This window comes from Caretta caretta, chromosome 12 (assembly GCF_965140235.1).
Source record: "Caretta caretta isolate rCarCar2 chromosome 12, rCarCar1.hap1, whole genome shotgun sequence".
Lineage (NCBI taxonomy): Eukaryota > Metazoa > Chordata > Testudines > Cheloniidae > Caretta > Caretta caretta.
The window spans coordinates 41,241,447-41,261,882 of NC_134217.1; the positions used below are offsets into that span (position 1 = coordinate 41,241,447).

The following is a 20,436-nucleotide window of genomic DNA, read 5'->3' on the forward strand; positions in this document are numbered from 1 at the left end:
TGCTCAAATAAATGTGTTAGTCGCTAAGGTGCCCCAAGTCCTCCTGTGGCGGATTCGAACAGGGCTGCGTTAGTCTGACCCTCCCAAGATGGCGGCAGGGCCAGGCCGCGGCGGCACTAGTCTGACCCTCCCAAGATGGCGGTAGGGCCAGTCCGCTCCTCCCCCTAGGGGGCGGTACGAGTCTGACCCTCCCAAGATGGCGTCTCGGTGCGCTATTGTGCGCAGGCGCAGTGGGCGCGGGCGCTATGGCCGGGAGTTTGAAGCTGGAGCGGGTGGTGGAGGCGCTGGTGCTGCTGATGGGGAGGCCCGGAGGAGGCACCGGTGAGAGGGGCGGGGACTGTGGGGCTCACGTGTTGGGGTCCCCACCACACGCCCTGGGTGTCTCTCCCGCCCCGCCCCCGCAGGAGTCCCCCCGCCTCCCCCATTGCCCTCAGCAACCCCCCCCCCGTTGCCTGTTTGGGGCCCCCCGCCTCCCCCATTGCCCTCCGCAGCCCCCCGCCCCCCGTTGCCTGTGTGGGGCCCCCCGCCTCCCCCATTGCCCTCCGCAGCCCCCCGCCCCCCCATTGCCTGTGTGGGGCCCCCCACCCCCTCCATTGCCCTCCGCAGCCCCTCCCCGCCCCCCGTTGCCTGTGTGGGGCCCCCCGCCTCCCCCATTGCCCTCCGCAGCCCCCCCGTTGCCTGTGTGGGCCCCCCGCCTCCCCCATTGCCCTCCGCAGCCCCCCGCCCCCCCATTGCCTGTGTGGGGCCCCCCACCCCCTCCATTGCCCTCAGCAGCCCCTTCCCGCTCCCCATTGCCTGTGTGGGGCCCCCCGCCTCCCCCATTGCCCGCAGCAGCCCCTCCCCGCCCCCCATTGCCTGTGTGGGGCCCCCCGCCTCCCCCATTGCCCGCAGCAGCCCCTCCCCGCCCCCCATTGCCTGTGTGGGGCCCCCCGCCTCCCCCATTGCCCGCAGCAGCCCCTCCCCGCCCCCCATTGCCTGTGTGGGGCCCCCCGCCTCCCCCATTGCCCGCAGCAGCCCCTCCCCGCCCCCCATTGCCTGTGTGGGGCCCCCCGCCTCCCCCATTGCCCGCAGCAGCCCCTCCCCGCCCCCCATTGCCTGTGTGGGGCCCCCTGCCTCCCCCATTGCCCTCAGCAGCCCCCCTCCGCCTCCCCCATTGCCCGCAGCAGCCCCCCGCCTCCCCCATTGCCTGCAGCAGCCCCTCCCCGCCCCCATTGCTTGTGTGGGCCCCCCCGCCTCCCCCATTGCCCGCAGCAGCCCCTCCCCGCCCCCCATTGATTGTGTGGGGCCCCCTGCCCCCCCCATTGCCCGCAGCAGCCCCTCCCCGCCCCCCATTGCCTGCCGCAGCAGAAAACTAATAATAACAGCTATGGAGGGACAGTATACGGCTTAGTGGAGGGCAGGTGCACCGCTCTCGCAATCCTTGTATTGTACGTGACCTATTTGTTTTTCCTTTTAGGAACAGATTCAGGTTCTCTCCAGGCGGCAAAACATGCAGATCTGGTCGAAACCTTAAACTCCAACTTGGCTGCTTTAGAGGAAAAGCTTGGTCAGGATCCCCAGTGGAATGAACTGCGGAGCTTGAGAGCTGAAGTCAGAGAGCAGGCTGTTTGGCTAGAAAGCTCTACAGATGTGACCTGGAGTTTTACTTGTCAAGTCCTGCTGTTACTGCTGAGTCTGAAAAAGCGCATGATCATCTTAGCTGCTGCTTACCATCCAGCCAAACCAAACCCTAGGACCGCTGAAGCTGCTCCAGCTCTCAGCCCTGACACGCTCAGTATCTCCCAGCAGAAGACTGTTCAGTCTGCATTGCAGTTTGTGATTACCTTAGGCCTTTGTCCATATCTCTTGCCTGGGGTTGGAATCCCGCTGAAGCACAGGACAGAGTTCAGTGCTGTTGTTCAAGATGTGGTATCTCCCAACACTTCCCCCAGTGCAATGCATAGGCTGTATGGCAGCTGTACTGCACTGCTGCAGATTGCACAGCACCCATCTTTAGGCAACCTCATCCTTACCCGCCACCTTGGGGACCTCATAGCAGGTCTGTGCCAGCTAGGATTCTGCCCGACCAAAGGAAAGGGTGAGCAAGCCAGGCCATTGGAGCAACTAAAGGTGTGTATTCTGATGAGAATTTCCTGCCTTAATTTTGTGTATAGACCCCATCCTATAGCTTCCATTTTTCTGGGGCAAAGACAGCTAACTGGAAGAGACATAAAACCTTGTGCTTCAGGACTTCAGCCAATCTCTCACTATTAGGGAGCAAGATGAGACCTTCCTTGGGGAGAAGATTATCCCATTTCTGCCGTCTGTGTGGTGTCTTGCACCTTCCTTTGAAGCAGCTGGTACCAGCAACTGTCCGAGACAGGGTACTGGGCTAGCTGAACCACAAATCTGATCTTGTCATAAGAACATAAGAACGGCCACACTGGGATGGACCAATGGTCCATCGAGCTCAGTATCCTGTCTTCTGACAGTGGCCAGTGGCAGGGGCTTCAGAGGCAGTGTACAGAACAGGGCAGTTTATAGAGTGATCCATCCACTGTTGTCCAGTCCCAGCACCTGGCAGTCAAAGACTTAGGGACACCTATGACATGGGGCTGCATCCCTGACCATCTTGGCTAGTAGACATTGATGGACCTGTCCTTCATGAACTTTATTTAATTCTTTTTTGAACCTAGTTATTCTTTTGGCCTGCACAACATCCCCTGGCAACAAGTTCCACAGGTTGACTGTGTGTTGTGTGAAGAAGTGCTTACTTTTGTTTGTTTTAAAATTATTGCCTATTAATTTTATTGGGTGACCCCTGGTTCTTTTTTTATGTGAAAGGGTAAATAACACTTCCTGATTCACTTTCTCCACAGCATTCATGATTGTACAGATCTCCATCTTATCCCCACCTTAGCTGTCTCTTTTCTAAACTGAACAGTCTTTTTAATCTCTTCTCACATGGAAGCTGTTCTGTACTCCTAATAATTTTTGTTGCCCTTCTCTGTACTTTTTCCAATTCTAATATATCTGTTTTTAGATGGGGCAACTGAACTGTGTGCAGTATTGAAGGTGTGGGTGTACCATGGATTTATAGAGTGGCAATATGATATTTTCTGTCTTATTTATCTCTTTCCTAATGTTTCCTACCATTCTGTTTGCTTTTTTGACTGCTGCTGCACATTGAGCAGAATGTTTTCAGAGAACTATCGACAAAGACTCCAAAATCTTTCTTGAGTGGTAACAGCTAATTTAGACCCCATCAATGTGTATGTATAGTTGGGATTAAGTTTTCCAGTGTGCATTACTTTGCATTTATCAAAATTGAATTTCATCTGCCATTTTGTTGCCCAGTCACTCAGTTTTGTGAGACTCTTTTGTAGCTGTTCACAATCTGGTTTGGACTTGACTATCTTGCTACTTTTGTATCGTGTGCAAACTTTGCCACCTTGCTGTTTACCCCCTTTTACCAAATTGTTTGTAAATATGTTGAACAGCACTGGTTCCAGTACAGATCCTTGGGGGACCCCATTATTTACTCTTCTACACCAGGAAAACTGACCATTTATTCCTACCCTTTTTTCTGTAGCTTTTAACCATTTACTGAACTGTGAAAGGACTTTCCTTCTTATTCCGTGACTGCCTCTTTTGCTTAAGGGGTGTCTGCTGCTGTCTGAACTTACAAGACAGCATGCTGACATGCCCTCAGCCCCACCAAAAACTCACTCTCTCTCCCCCCACATACACACAACACACTCCCTGTCACACTCCACCCCACCCTCCCCATTTGAAAAGCATGTTGCAGCCACTTGCATGCTGAGATAGCTACCACAATGCACTGCTCTCTGTGGCCGTTGCAAGAGCTACTAATGTGTCCACGCCAGTGCGCTTGTAGCTGTCAATGTGGACAGATTGCAGCGCTTTCCCTAGGCTGGTTTGACTCAAAGTGCTCTACATCTGCAAATGTAGCCATGTCCTCAATTTCAACCAGTTTGCCCAGTACTGAAGTGAAGCTTACTGGCCTGTAATTGTCAGGATCTCCTCTGGAGCCTTTTTAAAAAATAGGCATTACATTAGCTATTTGCCTATCATCTGGTACAGAGGCTGTTTTAAGCGAAATGTTACTCACCACACTTAGTGGTTCTGCAATTTCATATTTGAATTCCTTCAGAACTCTTGGGTGAATCCCATCTGGTCCTTGTGACTTATTACTGTTTAATTTATCAATTTGTTCCAAAAACATCCCTACTGACACCGCAATCTGGGACAGTTCCTCAGATTTGTCACCTAAAAAGAATGACTCAGGTGTGGGAATCTCCCTCACATCCTCTGCAGTGAAGACCCACACAAAGAATTCATAGTTTCTCAGCAACAGCCTTGTCTTCCTTGAGTGCTCCTTCAGTGCCTTGCTCGCTCAATGGCCCCACTGATTGTTTGCCAGGCTTCCTGCTTCTGATGTAATTAAAAAAGTTTGTTGTTAGCTTTTGTGTCTTTGGTTAGTAGTTCTTTAAATTCTTTTTTGGCCTGCCTAGACTTGCCAGAGTTTGTTTCTTTCTATTGTCCTCAGCAGGATTTGATTTCAAATTTCTAAAGGATGTCTTTGTCTCTAACCACTTCTTTTACTCTGTTGTTTAGCCATGCTGGCATTTTTTTGGGTCCTCTTACTGTTTTTTTTTCATTTTGGGGTATACATTTAGTTTGGGTCTCTATTACTGTGTTTTTATGAAGTTTTTATGCAGCTTACAGACATTTCACTCTTGAGACTGTTCATTTTAATTTCCATTTAACTAGCCGCCTCATTTTTGTGTAGGTCTCTTTTTTGAAGCTAAATGCTACTGTGGTGGGTTTCTTTGGTATTTTCCCCCCTACAAGAGTGTTAAATTTAATTACATTATGGTCACTATTACCAAGCGGTTCAGCTATATTCATTTCTTGAATCAGATCCTGTCCCCCACTTCGGACTAAATCAAGAATTGCCTCTCTCCCTGTGTGATCCAGGACTAGCTGCTCCAAGAAGCAGCCATTACTGGTGTCTAGACATTGTATTTCTGAGGTGACATGTTCCTTGTCAATATGTGGATAGTTGAAATCCCCCATTATTATTGGGTCTTCTGTTTTCGTAGCCTCTCTAATCTCCCTGAGCATTTCACAATCATTGTCACCATCCTGGTCAGGTGGTTGGCAGTATATTCCTATTGCTATACTCTTATTATTCAAGCTTGGAATTTCTATCCATAGAGATTCTATGGTACTGTTTTAATTCATTTAAGACTTTTACTGTATTTGACTCTATGCTTTCTTTCACATACAGTGCCACTCCCCCACCAGTGTGACCCACTCCTATATATTTTGTACCCTGATATTACCGGGTCCCATTGATCATCATTCTACCAAGTTTCTATGATTCCTATTATATCAGTATCCTCATTTAATACCAGACAGTCAAGTTCACCCATCTTACTATTTAGACTTCTTGCATTTGTATCCAAGCATTTATAAAATTAGTCTGCCTTCGTGTGATGTAATTGAATGGGGACTCTTTTTTGTTGTCTGTTTCTCTTCAGTTCCTACCTGTACTTTGTCAACTTCTATCCTCTCCTCGTTACAAGGATACAGAATATTCCCTTTAATAAATCCTCCCATATGGGATGTATGAACCATGTGCTCCTCTGCACCTATCAGTTTCCCCTACTCCTTAGTTTAAAAACTCCTCTGTGACCTTTATAATTTTACATAACAGCAATCTGGTTCCATTTTGGTTTAGGCAGAGCCCATCCTTCCTGTATAGGCTGCTTCTTTCCCAAAAGATTCCCCAGTTCCTAATAAACCTAAATACCCCTCCCAATGCCATTGTCTCATCCACTCATTGAGACCCTGTAGTTCTGCCTGTCTAACTGGCCCTGCATGTGGCACTGGAAACATTTCAGAGAATGCTACCATGGAAGTCCTGGACTTTAATCTCTTACATAGCAGACTAAATTTGGTCTCCAGGATCCTTCTCCTACCTTTCCATATGTCAGTGTTACCTACACGTACCATGACCACCAGCTCCTCTCCAACCCTATGCATAAGGCTGTCTAAATGTCTTGAGAGGTTGACAACCTTTGCACCCGGCAGGCAATTCACCATATGGTTCTCCTGGTCATCAAAACCCCACAATTTATATTTCTAATAATCAAATCCCCCGTTACTATTACCTGTCTCTTCCTAATAACAGGGGCCCTCTACCCCAGAAAGGTATCCTCAGTGTGAAAGAATACTATGACATCATCTGGAAGGAGGATCCCAACTTTGGGATTGTTTCACTCCGCTCCAGCTTGATGTTCGCTTCCCTGAGACTTTCCTCCTCCTCAGCAGCACAGAGACTGTCATAGTGGGGGTGGAACTGCTCTACTTTGGGCTTGTCTACACTACAAAATTAGGTCAACTTAAGTTAGGTCGACCTGCAGCCAATACAGTAATTAAATCGGCTGTTTGTGTCCATTACTACCCTCCTTCTGCCGGTGCTGCGCATCCTCACCAGTAGCGCTTGTACCAACTGAAGTGGGGCATTGTGGGGCACTGACAGCCGGAGCGTGGGGCACTGATAGCCACACAGGGTTCACAGCTGGAGCCCTCCTCCTGCCTCAGGGCCGACAGCCCCAGCTGTGAGCCAGGCACAGGGCTCAATTTCACAGTTGACATGCTTGTCAGTTTCATGGCTGCTATTATTTCACTGTTCCTCTCTGGCTGTCAGCCGGTCCAATGTGGGGCTTACAGCTGGACTCCTGTCCTGGGGCTGACAGCCAGAGCCAGAGAGGAAATGTGAAATAATAGCAGCCCTGAAACAGACAAGAATGTCAATTTCACTGCTGGTAGGCTCCTTGCTATGTAAATGAGCCCAGTGCTGGTGTCACAGCTTAGACTCTCAGCCCTGAGGTGGGGATGGGGAGGATCCCACTGTAAGCTCTGCTGCCAGGGCTGACAGCCGAGAAGAGGTATTGACAACCCGGAGCCCCTCTGCCACCTCCCAGTAAGGGACGCGAGGGAGAGGAGAGCCCAAGCCCGGGCTCTCCTCCCCTGACAATCCCTCACTGGGAGGTGGCAGCAGGGCTCCCGGTTGTCAGCTGCCCGACAACGCGGCTCTGTGCTGTCAGGCATCCAGCTGTGAGTCCCGTACTGGGCCAACAGCCAACGGGTAATGTAAGTAACGCAATTACTACACAGACACTGTGTCGCCCTACTACATCAACCTGAGTGCTACGCCTCTCGCAGAGGTGGAGTTATTAGGTCAGTGTAGTGGACGACTTCCATTGGTGGGTGCACCATTCTAGTGTAGACAGTTACAGAGTTAGGCCAAGGAAAACTGTCTTATGTCAACCTAACTGTAGTGTAGACCAGGCCTGTGTCCTGCAAAGTCTCATCTGTGTGTCTCGCTGTCTCTCTTAGCTCCTCCAGTTCGGAAACTCTCATTTCAATAGCTCATATTCGGTCTCTGAGAGCCACGAGCTGCTTGCACCGAATGCACCTACACCACCTGCCCACAAGGCAAGTAATCGCTGCATTCAGTGCAATAAACAGGATGGACCCCACTCTGCTGCTGGACTTTTGCCTGCATTCTTTTTACTCTTGCAGGGTTGTTTTTTGCATTTGTTCCTTGAGTGTGTGTGGCAGTTCCCCTGTAACAGTTGTTCCTGAACAGGTTTTGTTTATATTTGCCTTAACTAAAAAACACCCTGTGTCAGACAGAATTTAGAGTGGTCTCTAGATACCCACCTGGATGTTTCTCAGTCGATGTCCCTCTACTGGACCGTTGCTAATGGTCCAGTAGAGGGAGCCAGGACCTAGCAAAATACGTGCCCTGTGCTGCTTTACTGTTTGTCTGTGCTGTATTCATATTCCAGCACAGAGACCTGTTGTTTTTCAGGGCCTTACAGAAGAGCAGAGAACCCGCAGTAGGGAGGCCTTGAAGAGTGTCTTGGATCGAGTCTACCAACCGCTAGTGGTCCAGGAACTGCTTGTTCTTCAGGGTGGATCCAAACAGGTACCAAGGATGCCAACTGGTTCTGTAGCTGGTCAGGAGGTGAGGGAAGGGAATCTGATTCATGAGGCTGTCTCCAGTGCCTGCACCTTCCAGTGGTACAGGAACTGGAATATGATATGCTAGGGCAGGGGTGGGCAAACTTTTTGGCCTGAGGGCCACATCTGGATATGGAAATTGTATGGCGGGCCATGAATGCTCATGAAACTGGGGGTTGAGGTGCGGGGGGTGGGGATGAGGACTCTGGCTGGAGGTGTGGGCTCTGGAGTGGGGCCAGAAACGAGGAGTTCAGGGTGCGGGAGGAGGCTGGGGGTTGGTGTGCAGGGGGGGGGGTGAGGGCTCCAGCTGGGGGTGTGGTCTCTGGGGTGGGGTTGGAGGTGAGGGGTTTGGGGTGCAGGAGGGTGGTCCAGGCTGGGACCGAGGGGTTTGGAGGGAGGAGAGAGATCAGGGCTGGAGCAGGGGGATGGGTCACGGGAGGAGGTCAGGGGTGCAGACTCTGGGTGGCGCTTATCTCAAGCAGCTCCTGGAAGTAGCGGCATGTCCCCCCTCTGGCTCCTATGCGGAGGCATGGCCAGGTTACTCTGCGCACTGCCCTGTCCGCAGGCGCCGTCCCTGCAGCTCCCATTGACCATGGCTCCTGGCCAATGGGAGCTGCAGAGCCAGCACTTGGGGCGGGGGCAGCGTGCGGAGCCCCCTGGCTGCCCCTACGCATAGGAGCTGGATGCGGGACATGCCGCTGCTTCTGGGACCCACGGAACGTGCGGAGTTGGGCAAGCCCCCGACCCCGCTCCCTGGCAGGAGCTCGAGGGCTGGATTAAAAGGTCTGAAGGGCTGGATGTGGCCCCCAGTCCATAGTTTGCCCTCCCCTGTGCTAAAGCATTAAACTGCAATTTCCTAGCTACCTGTCCAACCAGTGGGATGAAGATGTGGGGCTTGGAATATGCAGCAGAGACTTGCATTTGGAAGCTTTGTTTTATTTTTATTCAAGCTACATACTAGGAGTGAATCTATTTTCTTGAAAAGATAATAGAAGCGCAGAAGCTTCTTCCCTAGAGAAGATGATGCTCTGGATCCATCCTTGCTATGTTGCTTCACCAAATATAATGTATCAGCAGGGATGAATCTGGCTCGTTGTGGCTGGTTTGTATGCTTCCTGACAAACCAGCTGAATTTGTGCTAAATACACATTGATGACTACTTCCTCCACTCTGAGATTGGCTGGGCTATTTGTCCTAGAAACTTGGCTATCTTACTAGTAATGAATAATGCAAACATATGTTAATAAAACATTATGGATTAGAATATAAATGCACAAAAATCAGTAAAATTGTGGCTCCTACAGCAACAGTGACCCTGTCACATTGAACATAAATATTTATGGCATAAAATAGTAATAAAAATTCTACTTGTGATGCCTGCAATAAAGCAGTGTTGCTGTGAGAGCCATAATTTGGAATGTTAATTTTTGTGCATTTACCCGTGTAGCTAGAATACAGCTCTTGTCAATTCCACAAGCTGACTACAGCTCCACACTTTCTTCTTTGCAAAGAAATTGTTCTGAGAAACACCTTGTACGCTTTGGGTGCTCTATGAATAGTAAATCGACATTCCTGGCAATGCTTTGTTCATCGGGTTAGCTGTGCTTTGCCCAGAACTCCCTGGAATGTATGTACATATCGTTGGCTTCCGTCAAAGCCAGTACAGCATCAGTTCAGCAGTTTGTATTCTGTCAAGCTTCCAACATGGCTGTCCTTCTGGTGAAGTGTCTTGTCCTGTAACTTTCCTATGTCACTCTGGCAAAACAGGCATCGATTTATCTTCAGGCTATGAGGCGCTACCTTGAGTAAATATCCATTATGGCCACACTTTCCAGGGCTATGGGGAATGTGGGATTGACCTGTGAAACTGACAATTCCTGATTTCAATCTGTACAGGACTGCTGGGAAAAGACTGTTACTTGGCTTTAAATGAACAGAGGAATTGCAGCTAGATGCACATCTTTCCTCCCATGTAGCAATTTAAACTAGGCCATGTTTCAGGGTGCTCTGTGGGGCTGTAAACTGGGAGAACCAGGGGAATTCAGCACACTGAGAACTATGTTGCTGTCAGGAATTCAGTGTACCACTTCTGGTGAAATGAGAAATCTGAGCCTTGGTTTTAAAACCCTAATGCACAGTGCAGTACTGCCCCTAAATTGGAATTGTGTGTTCAGAAACGCTTGGCTTATACTGCTAGATTTACTGGCAAGGAGAATATTAGATTTTCCTTTCAAGAATCTTGTATGGATCCTCAATACATAGTCTTTTAAATACCTTTTCTAATTGCTTATCTGAATAGTGTCAGCAGTATTCTTGTGCTCCAACGGTGTAGCGTTATGCTGATCCATCTGTTTGGACTGGCAGGTGTCAATCAAAGTTGATAATTTTGAGCTGCAACTGTTTTCACTTAGCACTGGAGGCTTAAAGGGAGGGCAGCTGCTCTTTAAAGAAAGCTGCTGTCTAGGATGGAGGTTGCTCCTCTCCCTCTGGAGTGTTAGGTTAAAGCAACATGAAAGAACAGTCCGTTGAAGGATTCGGGGTGTCAGATCTCATTAAATAAAGCAGCTGGACACTTCTGATCAGTTTTGACCTGGGTTGCCAGTAGCTTTGAATCTGCACTGATTCGTTCTTATTTGATCTTTCTTCCTCCATAAACACCCTTTTTGTTTAATGTAGCTGTTTAACCTGGAAGTGAGGGCTGCCTTGTAAAGAAAAAAGGTGAGAGAATCCCCTGAGCTACTTCCTCAGTAAAGCAAACATGCACCCACCTTTTCCACGGTTGGTGTGACAGGTGACAGCGAATGCTGTCCATGCAGACTTCATGATTTCTAGGTTTGCAAACTCTAGATGGCACTGGTGTTTGTACTGGAACAGCCCCTGTCCTAATACTGATGCACACTCGGGTTGTTTCCTTTCTTGACCACGTAACCTATAGATTTGTATTCTCTGTCTTCTCACCACAGTGCTCCATCACTGTGCCCTGCAGTCACTGGAGTTGGACTTGTTCTCCTCTTGAGCACAGTGAGCCCTGATTCCTACTGAGAACCCCCTGTGTGTCTCACTGGTAGTGAGACAGTCAAAGCTGATGCATAACCCCAGGAGAATGTAATTTAGGGAAAGAAATATCTGCATGGAGGAGAGGCTCCTGGGATGCTCAGCCCACCTAATTAAACCCTAATTATCTTGGTGCCATTGGGTGGTGAAGTGATTTGTAGAAAATTCCCCTCTGTGCTGTGTTCCTGCCATGACATATATCAAAGCCCTTCATGGCAGAGAGCATGTCGTCTTGCACATCTGAGAGAGCTTGCACCATTCTCTAAAGAAAATACATTTCCTATCCCCCTCTCCATATCCTTTCAGTGCTTGCAGTCCCCTGGACAAAAGGTGAAGCAGCCCCTTGCCCAAGCTCCAGTTTGGCTTCGGCGTCTCTGTGGACAGCTGCTCTCGGAGAGGCTGATGAAACCCAGTGGGGTTCAGGCTGTGGTCCGGGGCATCATGGAGGGAGCAGGAAGTAAGTATGTTGCTCAGACACTGTCATTTCTGTTTTACAGATTATGAATGAAATGAGACTTCCCAGGGTGGGTCAGAGATCTTTCCATCCCATGAAATAATAAGCTGGAATAGCATTATGGGGACCCTCACAAGAGATTTCCTCTTTAATTAGACTATAAATACTTACACACACGGGTTATGCTTGCTTCTGATCTTAAAAAGGGACTACTGAGCTCCTGAACTTCAAGACACCTTTTGTCAGGGTGTGTTGTTACATTTCTGGGTTCTGTGCCTGGAAAACTCTACAGTTATTGAGAAAATATAAATAAAATGACAAAACCTAGGGCAAAAACACCTGTGCATATGAAATGCCAGTTCCTCACTCTTGTGAAGAATAAGTTTGTTTTTAAAGATCTGTATTGTTGATCTTTTTATTAGCTCCTATTTCTGTAAAGGGCATTGGTGCACGGGAACAGTGCTCTGTGTTAGTAAATGATGATCATCTGGGAGAGGAGTGAGATCGATTCCACACCCAATAGGGTTTGGGATGTCAAGGCTTACCACTGCCCCCCTCTGGCCAATTAGCTCAGGAAGGGGTTTCTCTCCAAGACTAACCTCTTGACCTGACCTCTGGGACGTGTGTTCCATAGCCTGCACTCCCAGAGCCCCGGCCAGGGTGGTCAGTCTTGTGCTGTGGCTCTCTGAGAGGGTCTTGAGATCACCACCTGCCTTCAGTGCTTGGTTGTTATGCTTGTGAGTTGGAGTTGACTGCTGGAGTCCAAGGCCTTTGATAACACTTTGTTCCCTTCCTCCAAAGCAGCAGGGCAGTCATCTGAAAGACACCTGGGCTGAGGAGATCGTTAAAAACAAAAATCCAACTTTTAGCCTTAAACGTGTGGCTTCAGAAAAAACTGAACTGTTGTTTGGAATGCCAGAGTCTAATGGGGTCTGTGTCCCACTCTCCTTTGCCTTCAGTCGGGGTAGCTGGTGGCAGTGGCGCTGAAGCAGCAGCTGCAGACTGGAGAAAGTGTGACATGGTAGCTAGGATCTTGGCTTCCTGTCCTCAGCAATCTCTGTCCCTGGAGGATTACTACCGGCAGGTGTGCCCACAGGTATGCTCTTTCCCCGTTCTCACCAGAGCATGTCTGCAGTGCTCATGAGCAGGGGCTTGTGTGCTTAGCCCATAGTCTGGATGCTCTCTCTGTTTCCTGACCTGTGTTGTATGTGAAATTTCCATTCCAGATTCTAGACTTATTGCATATTCAGGATAAGCTGATGGCACACCAGTTCCAGAGAGTTGCCACCACTTCCCTTCTCACTATGGCCAGAGAATGCCCTCAGCTGGCAGGGAAATATTTGCTCCATCCCATGCTAGCGCCGCTTCTCCAATGCTGGGATATGGCAGGTAATGGTCCATCTGTCTTGGTCGTGTGGTCCCATAACATATCCGGCAAACCCTCTCACTTGAGAAGGGAAGATCGGTTCTCTTTCTGTCACATATCTTTGGGCTCATCCCCCTGAAACGAATCCCATGGAGTAATTTCTCTGCAGATCCGGGGTCCTGGTCCTTCCATCAAGGGTTCCTCTTGATTATTTGTCTGGCTGCTAAGTGTCTAGGCTCAAACTGGAACATGTAGAAAGAGACATTGGTCCAGGAACACTTTGTCTTTATAGCCTGCTGTGACCTCTGCCTCTTTCTGGTTGTGGTGCTTAAGGAACAGCTGGGTGGGTTGCATTTGAGACACGTCCCAGATTCTGATTCCACCCCATGATAGCTACATGTCGTCCATTCTTAAAGAGGTTTGAGGAGTGACTTTGTTCTCTGAAATCAGTCACATTCGTGCATGGAGGCTTGGTTTTTGCTGTGGGAAGTGGTGGGAGGAGCGCAATCTGTTTATAGTATGGCGTGCAGTGGGATGGGTGATACCTTCCTGTGCTAAGTCACCTGCTCCATTTGCTCACCCAGCAAAGGTGCTACATTATGTTCTTCAGTGCTTTGTTCAACCTCTGCCACACTGTTAAATTACTCAAGTGGCAGGGCTCCTGCTACTTCCAAAGTCTGAGGTGGTGTCGAGCGGTCAGTGGCAGGTTTCTGGTGGCCACCCTTCCTCCTAGCTGCTGGAGCGTGGGATGTCAGCCTCCGAGCAAGTAGAAAAACTTCTCCAATTTACATATTCTGACTTATGTTTTTATAAGTTGCTCAAAACAAAGCACATAACTCATAGTAACCCTTGCAAATGAACAATTTTCCTGTCATCAGCAAGCAGCTCCTAGCCCATAACGTTAGCAAAAACTCCTAATCAGGAACACCTACATCAATGGTCTCCAACCTTTTCATGCCCAAGACTACTTTTTGAATTTAAGGGCAACCCAGGATCTGCCCCGCTCCTTCCCCAAAGCCCCACTCACTCCACCCCCCCCCCCCCATTGCTCACTCTCTCCCACCCTCACTCACTTTCACTGGTCTGGGGAAGGGGTTTGGGAGTGCGTGCGGGCTCTGAGTTGGGGCCAAGAGGTTAGCAGTGTGGAAGGAGGCTCTGGGCTGAGCCTGGGGTAGGGGGTTGGGGTGCAGGAGGGGGTGAGTGGTGCAAGCTCTGGGAGGGTTTTTGGGTACAGGAGGGGCTCTGGGATGGGGCGGAGGCTTGGAGTGCAGGAGGGGGTTCAGGGTGTAGGAGGAAGTATGGGGTGCTGGCTCTGGGAGGGAGCTCAGGGCTGGGGATTGGGGTGCAGAAGGAGGTTTGGGGTGTTGGCTCCGGGAGGGGGCTCAGGGCTGGGGGTTGGAGTGTGGCCTCCTGCTGGGCGGCACTTTCCGTGGGCAGCTCCTGGTTCGTGGCACAGCGAGGCTAAGGCAGGCTCCCTGCCTGCCCTGGCTCCACGCTGCTCCCGGAAGGGGCCAACGCACCTCTGTGGCCCTTTGGGGGTAGGGGGATGTGGTTCTGCACGCTGTCCCTCTCTGCAAGCACCTCCCCCAAAGCTCCCATTGGCCACAGTTTCCCATTCCCGGCCAATGGGAGCTGTGGGGGTGGTGCTTGCTGGCAGGAGCAGTGCACGGAGACCCTTGTGCTCCCCCACCCACCCAGGGCCGCTGGGGCACTCTGGCCACTTTTGGGAGCAATGTGGGGCTGCAGCAGCCCTGCTACACCACCAGAGATCGCGATTGATTGGGAGAGTCCCCAGGATCGACCTGTCGATTGTGATCGACGGGGTTGGTGACCACTGTCCTAGATCTAACGTCAGCTATCCACACTTCAACCCATTCTCATGGTTCTTCTAATTTTTACTTTTTATCCTTATCAGCAAAACTGCAGCTGCAGCTATTTTGTATCCTTACACAACACCCAAGTTATTCCTGACTATCAGGTGTTCTCGCTTCCAATTAATGTTGGTGGAGTGCACAAAATTGCTGTGGTTTTGCCAGTCAATGTCTCTTGTAACATTGCCATCACTGTAATGGGAAATAAATTTACAGTACGTCCTTACCCACACATCCTCCCCCCCTTGCCCTGGCTACACTGTGGTGCAGTCTCAAACAGGCCCTGACTTGCAGCATAGCTGAATCCCCTGGTCGCATGTCCCCAGCTCCTCCCCTTCCTCCTCTCCCTCCTCCTCCTCACTTTTCAGGCTAGAGGCCTGTGGCTTGGCTCCTTAGAAACATCCATGGTGGTGTGAGGGGTGCTGGTGGTGTCTCCACCAAGTATGGCATGCGGCTCTTTGTAAAACGGCAGGTCTGTAGCTTGACACCGGGTCTACTGTTGGCCTCCCTGGTCTCCTGGTATGCCTTCTACAGTGCCTTTGCTTTCATGTGTCGCTGCTGCTGGTCCCTTCTCCTGCATCCCCGTGCAATCTGCTCGTAGATGTTGATATCTCTATGGCTGGTCCATAGCAGTACCTACACAGCCTCCTCTCCCCACAGGCCCAGGGGATCCAATATCTCCTGTCTACTCCAGGCTGGAGCATGTAAGCAAGACACGAGAAGTAATTCTCCCGCTCTACTCCACACTGAGTAGGCCTCAACTGGAGTATTGTGTCCAGTTCTGGGCGTCACATTTCAGGAAAGATGTGGACAAATTGGAGAAAGTCCAGAGAAGAGTAACAAAAATGATTAAAGAAAAGGAGTACTTGTGGCACCTTAGAGACTAACCAATTTATTTGAGCATGAGCTTTCGTGAGCTACAGCTCACTTCATCAGATGTTTACTGTGGAAACTGCAGCAGACTTTATATACACACAGAGAATATGAAACACTACCTCCTCCCACCCCACTGTCCTGCTGGTAATAGCTTATCTAAAATGATCAACAGGTGGGCCATTTCCAGCACAAATCCAGGTTTTCTCACCCTCCACCCCCCCACACAAATTCACTCTCCTGCTGGTGCTAGCCCATCCAAAGTGATTAAATGTCTAGAAAACATGATGTATAAGGGAAGATTGAAAAAATTGGGTTTGTTTAGTCTGGAGAAGAGAAGACTGAGAGGGGGCATAACATTTTTCAAGTACAAAAAAGGTTGTTACAAGGAGGAGGGAGAAAAGTTATCCTCCTTAACCTCCGAGGATAGGACAAGAAGGAATGGACTTAAATTGCAGCAAGGGAGGTTTAGGTTGAACATTAGGAAAAACTTCCTGTCAGAGTGATTAAGCACTGGAATAAATTGCCTAGGGTGGCTGTGGAATCCCAGGGATGGTCTAGATAATACTTAGTCCTGCCATGAGTGCAGGGGACTGGACTAGATGACCTCTCAAGTCCCTTCCAGTCCTGTGATTCTGTGTGTAGTGCATGTAGCCTTCATGGTCAGCTGGGCAGTTGCATGCAATAATGGAGAGCTGCTAGGCGTGCTCACCATTCCGGGCAATCAGGAAAAGGCATTTCAAGAATTTGCAGGGCTTTAAGGAGGGGGGGTGGGGCTGGCATGCTTCCAGTCTGCATGACCCCGGGCAGTGGAGTTCACAACTGAGACCAGAGAGGTCAGTGTTGGGCATTGTGGGACAGCTGCTGGAGGACTGTTAGGGTCAACATAGGCAGCACAGCGTTTACACTCATACTGAATCAACCTCAATACATCCTCCATGGCTCAATGCCCCTCGGGGAGGTGGTGGTACTATGTCAGCGTAATGGAGCACTTACATGAATTGGAGACCAATTTAAGTGTAGACACATGTGTAACTAGATCAACGCACGGTGGCTTATGTCAGCCTAACTTTGTAGAGTAGACTTGGGGGCTGCTGATTTCACCCTTAACTCTTCACTTCCCTCCATCTATTATCCTATAACCTATTTGCATATGGGTCCAGTGTTGCTCTACTAAACTGCTTTGGGTACTGTAGCCATGTGCCAGGACGGTGTCACTCTCCTGCTCCCAGAGGCTACTCTTTGAAGGTGCAGATGGCAGCAGAGTCTGGATGCTCATGCTCTGTGTTTTTTTCAGAGATGGCAATGGAAGACTTACCAGCAGGGACTGTGCTGGTGAAAGAGGCAGAGCTCAGCCGCTGCGTGGAAGATGTGTTCAAGGTACAGTATCTCATCTGAATCTCTAGTATGTGTAGCTGTTGCCTAAGGATTGAAGAGAAAACTGTATGTCCAAAGTCAGTCTTCAAGTCTGGGACCTGCTGAGCCACTTAAGATGAATATTCTAAACTATAAAAGAGAACAAAATCTCCAATGCAGCCTCAATGCTGAAATAAGGCAGAGTCAGCAGTGCCAGAGCCAGGGGAGCCATGCCTGCCCACTTTTTAATGTGGGCATAGTTTAATGGGACGGGGGGCTGCGTTACCCCACCCAAGCTGCAAGCCTTGGGCAGGCACAGAGTGCGGGTGGGGAAGATAAGGTGATCAGCTTCCTCACCATGAAACGCAGCCCTTGCCAGCGGCACCAGCCTCTTCTCGGTGGGGTGGGCTGAGGTGAGCCCCCTGGTTCCCCACCCAGGGCAGATGGAGGGTCCAAGTCTCCCCACAGCAGCCCGGGTTCCCTGGGTGGCTCTTAGTACTGCCCAGCCGGTTCCAGGTCTGGCCTGGCTAGGGGGCAGGGCCTCGTGGCCCCACCACTTCTACCAAGGTTCCAGCACTCCTGGGCCGCGTCAATAAGGTTTTGTCTATGTAAACAATTAGTCTGTTGCAAGCTGGGGTGTGCATCCACCCCTCCATAGCCTCCAGCAGGCTGTCTGTGTGGATCCTGCTGACACACATTAACATTTTGTTAATGTGCTTTGATCTAATCCTCTTTGAAATGGGACTAGATCAAAGTGCATCATCGAACTGCTTATGTGCTTCAGCAAGGTCTATGTGGACAGTTAGTCCATAAGAATGGCCATACTGAGTCAGACCAAAGGTCCATCTATCCCAGTATCCTGTCGTCCGACAGTGGCCAATGCCAAGTGCCCCAGAGGGAATGAACAGAACAGGTAATCATCAAGTGATCCATCCTGTTGCCCATTCCCAGCTTCTGGCAAACAGAAGCAAGGGACATCATCCCTGTCCATCCTGGCTAATAGCCATTAATGGACCTATCCTCCATGAAGTTATCTAGTTCTTTTTGAACCCTGTTATAGTCTTGGCCTTCACAACATCCTCTTACAAGGAGTTCCACAGGTTGACTGTGCGTTGTGTGAAAAAATACTTCCAATCAATCTGGCTGTCTATTAATTTCATTTGGTGACCCCTAGTTCATGTGATAGGAGAAGGAGTAAATAACACTTCCTTATTTACTGTCTCCACACCAGTCATGATTTTATAGACCTCTATCATATTCCCCCTTAGTCATCTCTTTTCCAAGCTGAAAAGTCCCAGTCTTATTAATCTCTCCTCATATGGCAGCCGTTCCATACCTCTAATCATTTTTGTTGCCCTTTTCTGAACCTTTTCCAATTCCAATAGATCTTTTTTGAGACGGGGCGACCACATCTGCACGCAGTAGTCAAGATGTGGGTGTACCATAGCAGGCTACAGCGGGGTAGATTTGCACCTTAGCTTGCTGCGAACTCATGTTCATGTAGACAAATCCATAGAATCACCCTGTATCAAGTACAACTGTGGGGAGACTGCTACTTTTCTGACGTGACCCAGAGACACCTCTGGATCCTTTCAAGCACCGACACCCAGAAGTGTTACTGGAAAGGGTCACAGAGCTAATTCAGCATAGGAGAACTTGCTGTTTGGCTCCTTCCCCAGAAGCCAGAGTCGCTCTGGAGGCACACTTGAGGTAAAATAGGCTTTGTTCTTTCTGGAGACAGTCTTGCAGCAGGCAATGAGGCAAAGAGTTACTATTCTGATCTCACACCCCTGCTTCTTTGGGTACGCTGTCTCTGTGTGATTTGGAGCTGATTGTAGAATCTAAATCTTTACACAGGATAGCTAGCCATTCTGCATTCCTAGCAGCCAGCTTTTAAGCCGTTTAACGTGTGCCATGTTAATTTTATATTATTATAGTTTATCAGAATGTAGTGCTGTACCAAGTCAAATGCCTTACAGGAGTCTAAATATACTACATCAACACTGTTACCTTTATCAACCAAACTTGTAATCTCATCAAAAATATATATATCAATTTAGTATCAATTTATATCAATCAATCAGACAGGATCTGTTTTCCATAGACTCATGTTGAGTGGTATGAATTATATTACCCTCCTTTAATTCTTTATTAATCAAGTCCTGGATCAGCTGCTGTATTATTTTGCCTGGGATCTATGTCAGGCCATGTCTGAAATAAGTCAGGTCATCCTGTTTACCCTTTTTAAATATTGGCACAATATTAGCTTTCTTCTAGTCTTCTGGAACTTCCACAGTGCTCCAAGACTTATTGAAAATCAACATCAATGGTTCAGAAAGCTCCTGAATCAGCTCTTGTAAAACTCTTGGATGCAAGTTATCTAGGCCTGCTGATTTAAAAATGTCTAACTTTAGTAGCTGCTGTTTAACATCCTCCTGGGATACTGGCGGAATGGAAAGATTGTTCACATCACCATATGATATGACTACATCATCTGTTTTACCCAGATACAGAACAGAAATATTTATTGTTATACTTACTGTAAGGCTGTTGTCAGGCTGAATACAGTTACAAAACAGAAGTAAAGCCTGTTAGGAGTTGGGAGGAAAAGAAATGTCACCACTCAGCCACAAAGGATACACTGTTCTTTTTGGCTGCCCAGTGTTACACTAGGGTGTACAAAGTCAGGAAATGGCTTGGATGAAGAATTCATGGAGTGACTTATTGGCCAGGGATGTGTGTCTAAGTGCCCCAGGTAGAGTGGGCTGGAAAAAGCAAAAGAAGGCTAGAGCATCAACTGCTTCTGGAAACTGCAGTCATTGTCTGCTCAGCCTTTCGCTTGAGACAATGGGGATGAGCTGGGGGAAGCTGGCTCAGTTAGGTGGGCATGCCGAAGCTAGCATAGCTAACTAATTTTAGGATTATCCTAAATCTCGCTTTCAAAGGATGTATCCAATACTTAAACCCTTCAACTCAGATTTGAGTCCCCTACCCAAGGTCACGCTCAAGTTCTCATTGACAAACAAACACAGTACATATGCCATGTAGAGTTCTGTACACTGCAAACACCAGCTGTCCCCAAAAGGACTAAGGCACTGAGGTGCTTTCCTGTATTCTTGCAGCTGCAGGCTGCTTGGTAGGATCTCTCATAGGGTGGAAGTGACCAGTGCACTGCCCTCTGGCAGCTGTTTGGAGACCTGTGTGGAATGAATTTCTCTGTCCAGTTTTTACTGTGCAGCTGTCCACATCACAACTGACACCTGTCAGTGATCGTGTGGGCAGCCTTAATAGTGGTACCAGACATTCTATGGGGACAATTCCTTCCTCACTGTTGTTGGCCATCCAAATCAGGACTGAGGCATATGGGTGGAGTGAAACGTGGGGAAACTTGAGCTGTTTCTGTCACTCCTCTTCCTGGATAA

At 49.1% G+C, this 20,436-nt stretch overlaps 1 protein-coding gene across 1 annotated transcript in view; it reads left to right on the top strand.

Moving 5' to 3' along the window:
• The first annotated feature begins 233 nt into the window (after window positions 1–233).
• The window catches only part of TANGO6 (transport and golgi organization 6 homolog), a 92,328-nt gene continuing 72,125 nt past the window's right edge, over window positions 234–20,436 (top strand). The window contains exons 1-7 of the mRNA XM_048870651.2: window positions 234–321; window positions 1,457–2,109; window positions 7,889–8,005; window positions 11,401–11,551; window positions 12,508–12,644; window positions 12,775–12,937; window positions 16,956–17,038. Coding sequence (XP_048726608.2) covers window positions 246–321; window positions 1,457–2,109; window positions 7,889–8,005; window positions 11,401–11,551; window positions 12,508–12,644; window positions 12,775–12,937; window positions 16,956–17,038 — 1,380 coding nt within the window. The 5' untranslated portion in view covers window positions 234–245. The remainder of the gene's footprint in view (window positions 322–1,456; window positions 2,110–7,888; window positions 8,006–11,400; window positions 11,552–12,507; window positions 12,645–12,774; window positions 12,938–16,955; window positions 17,039–20,436) is intronic.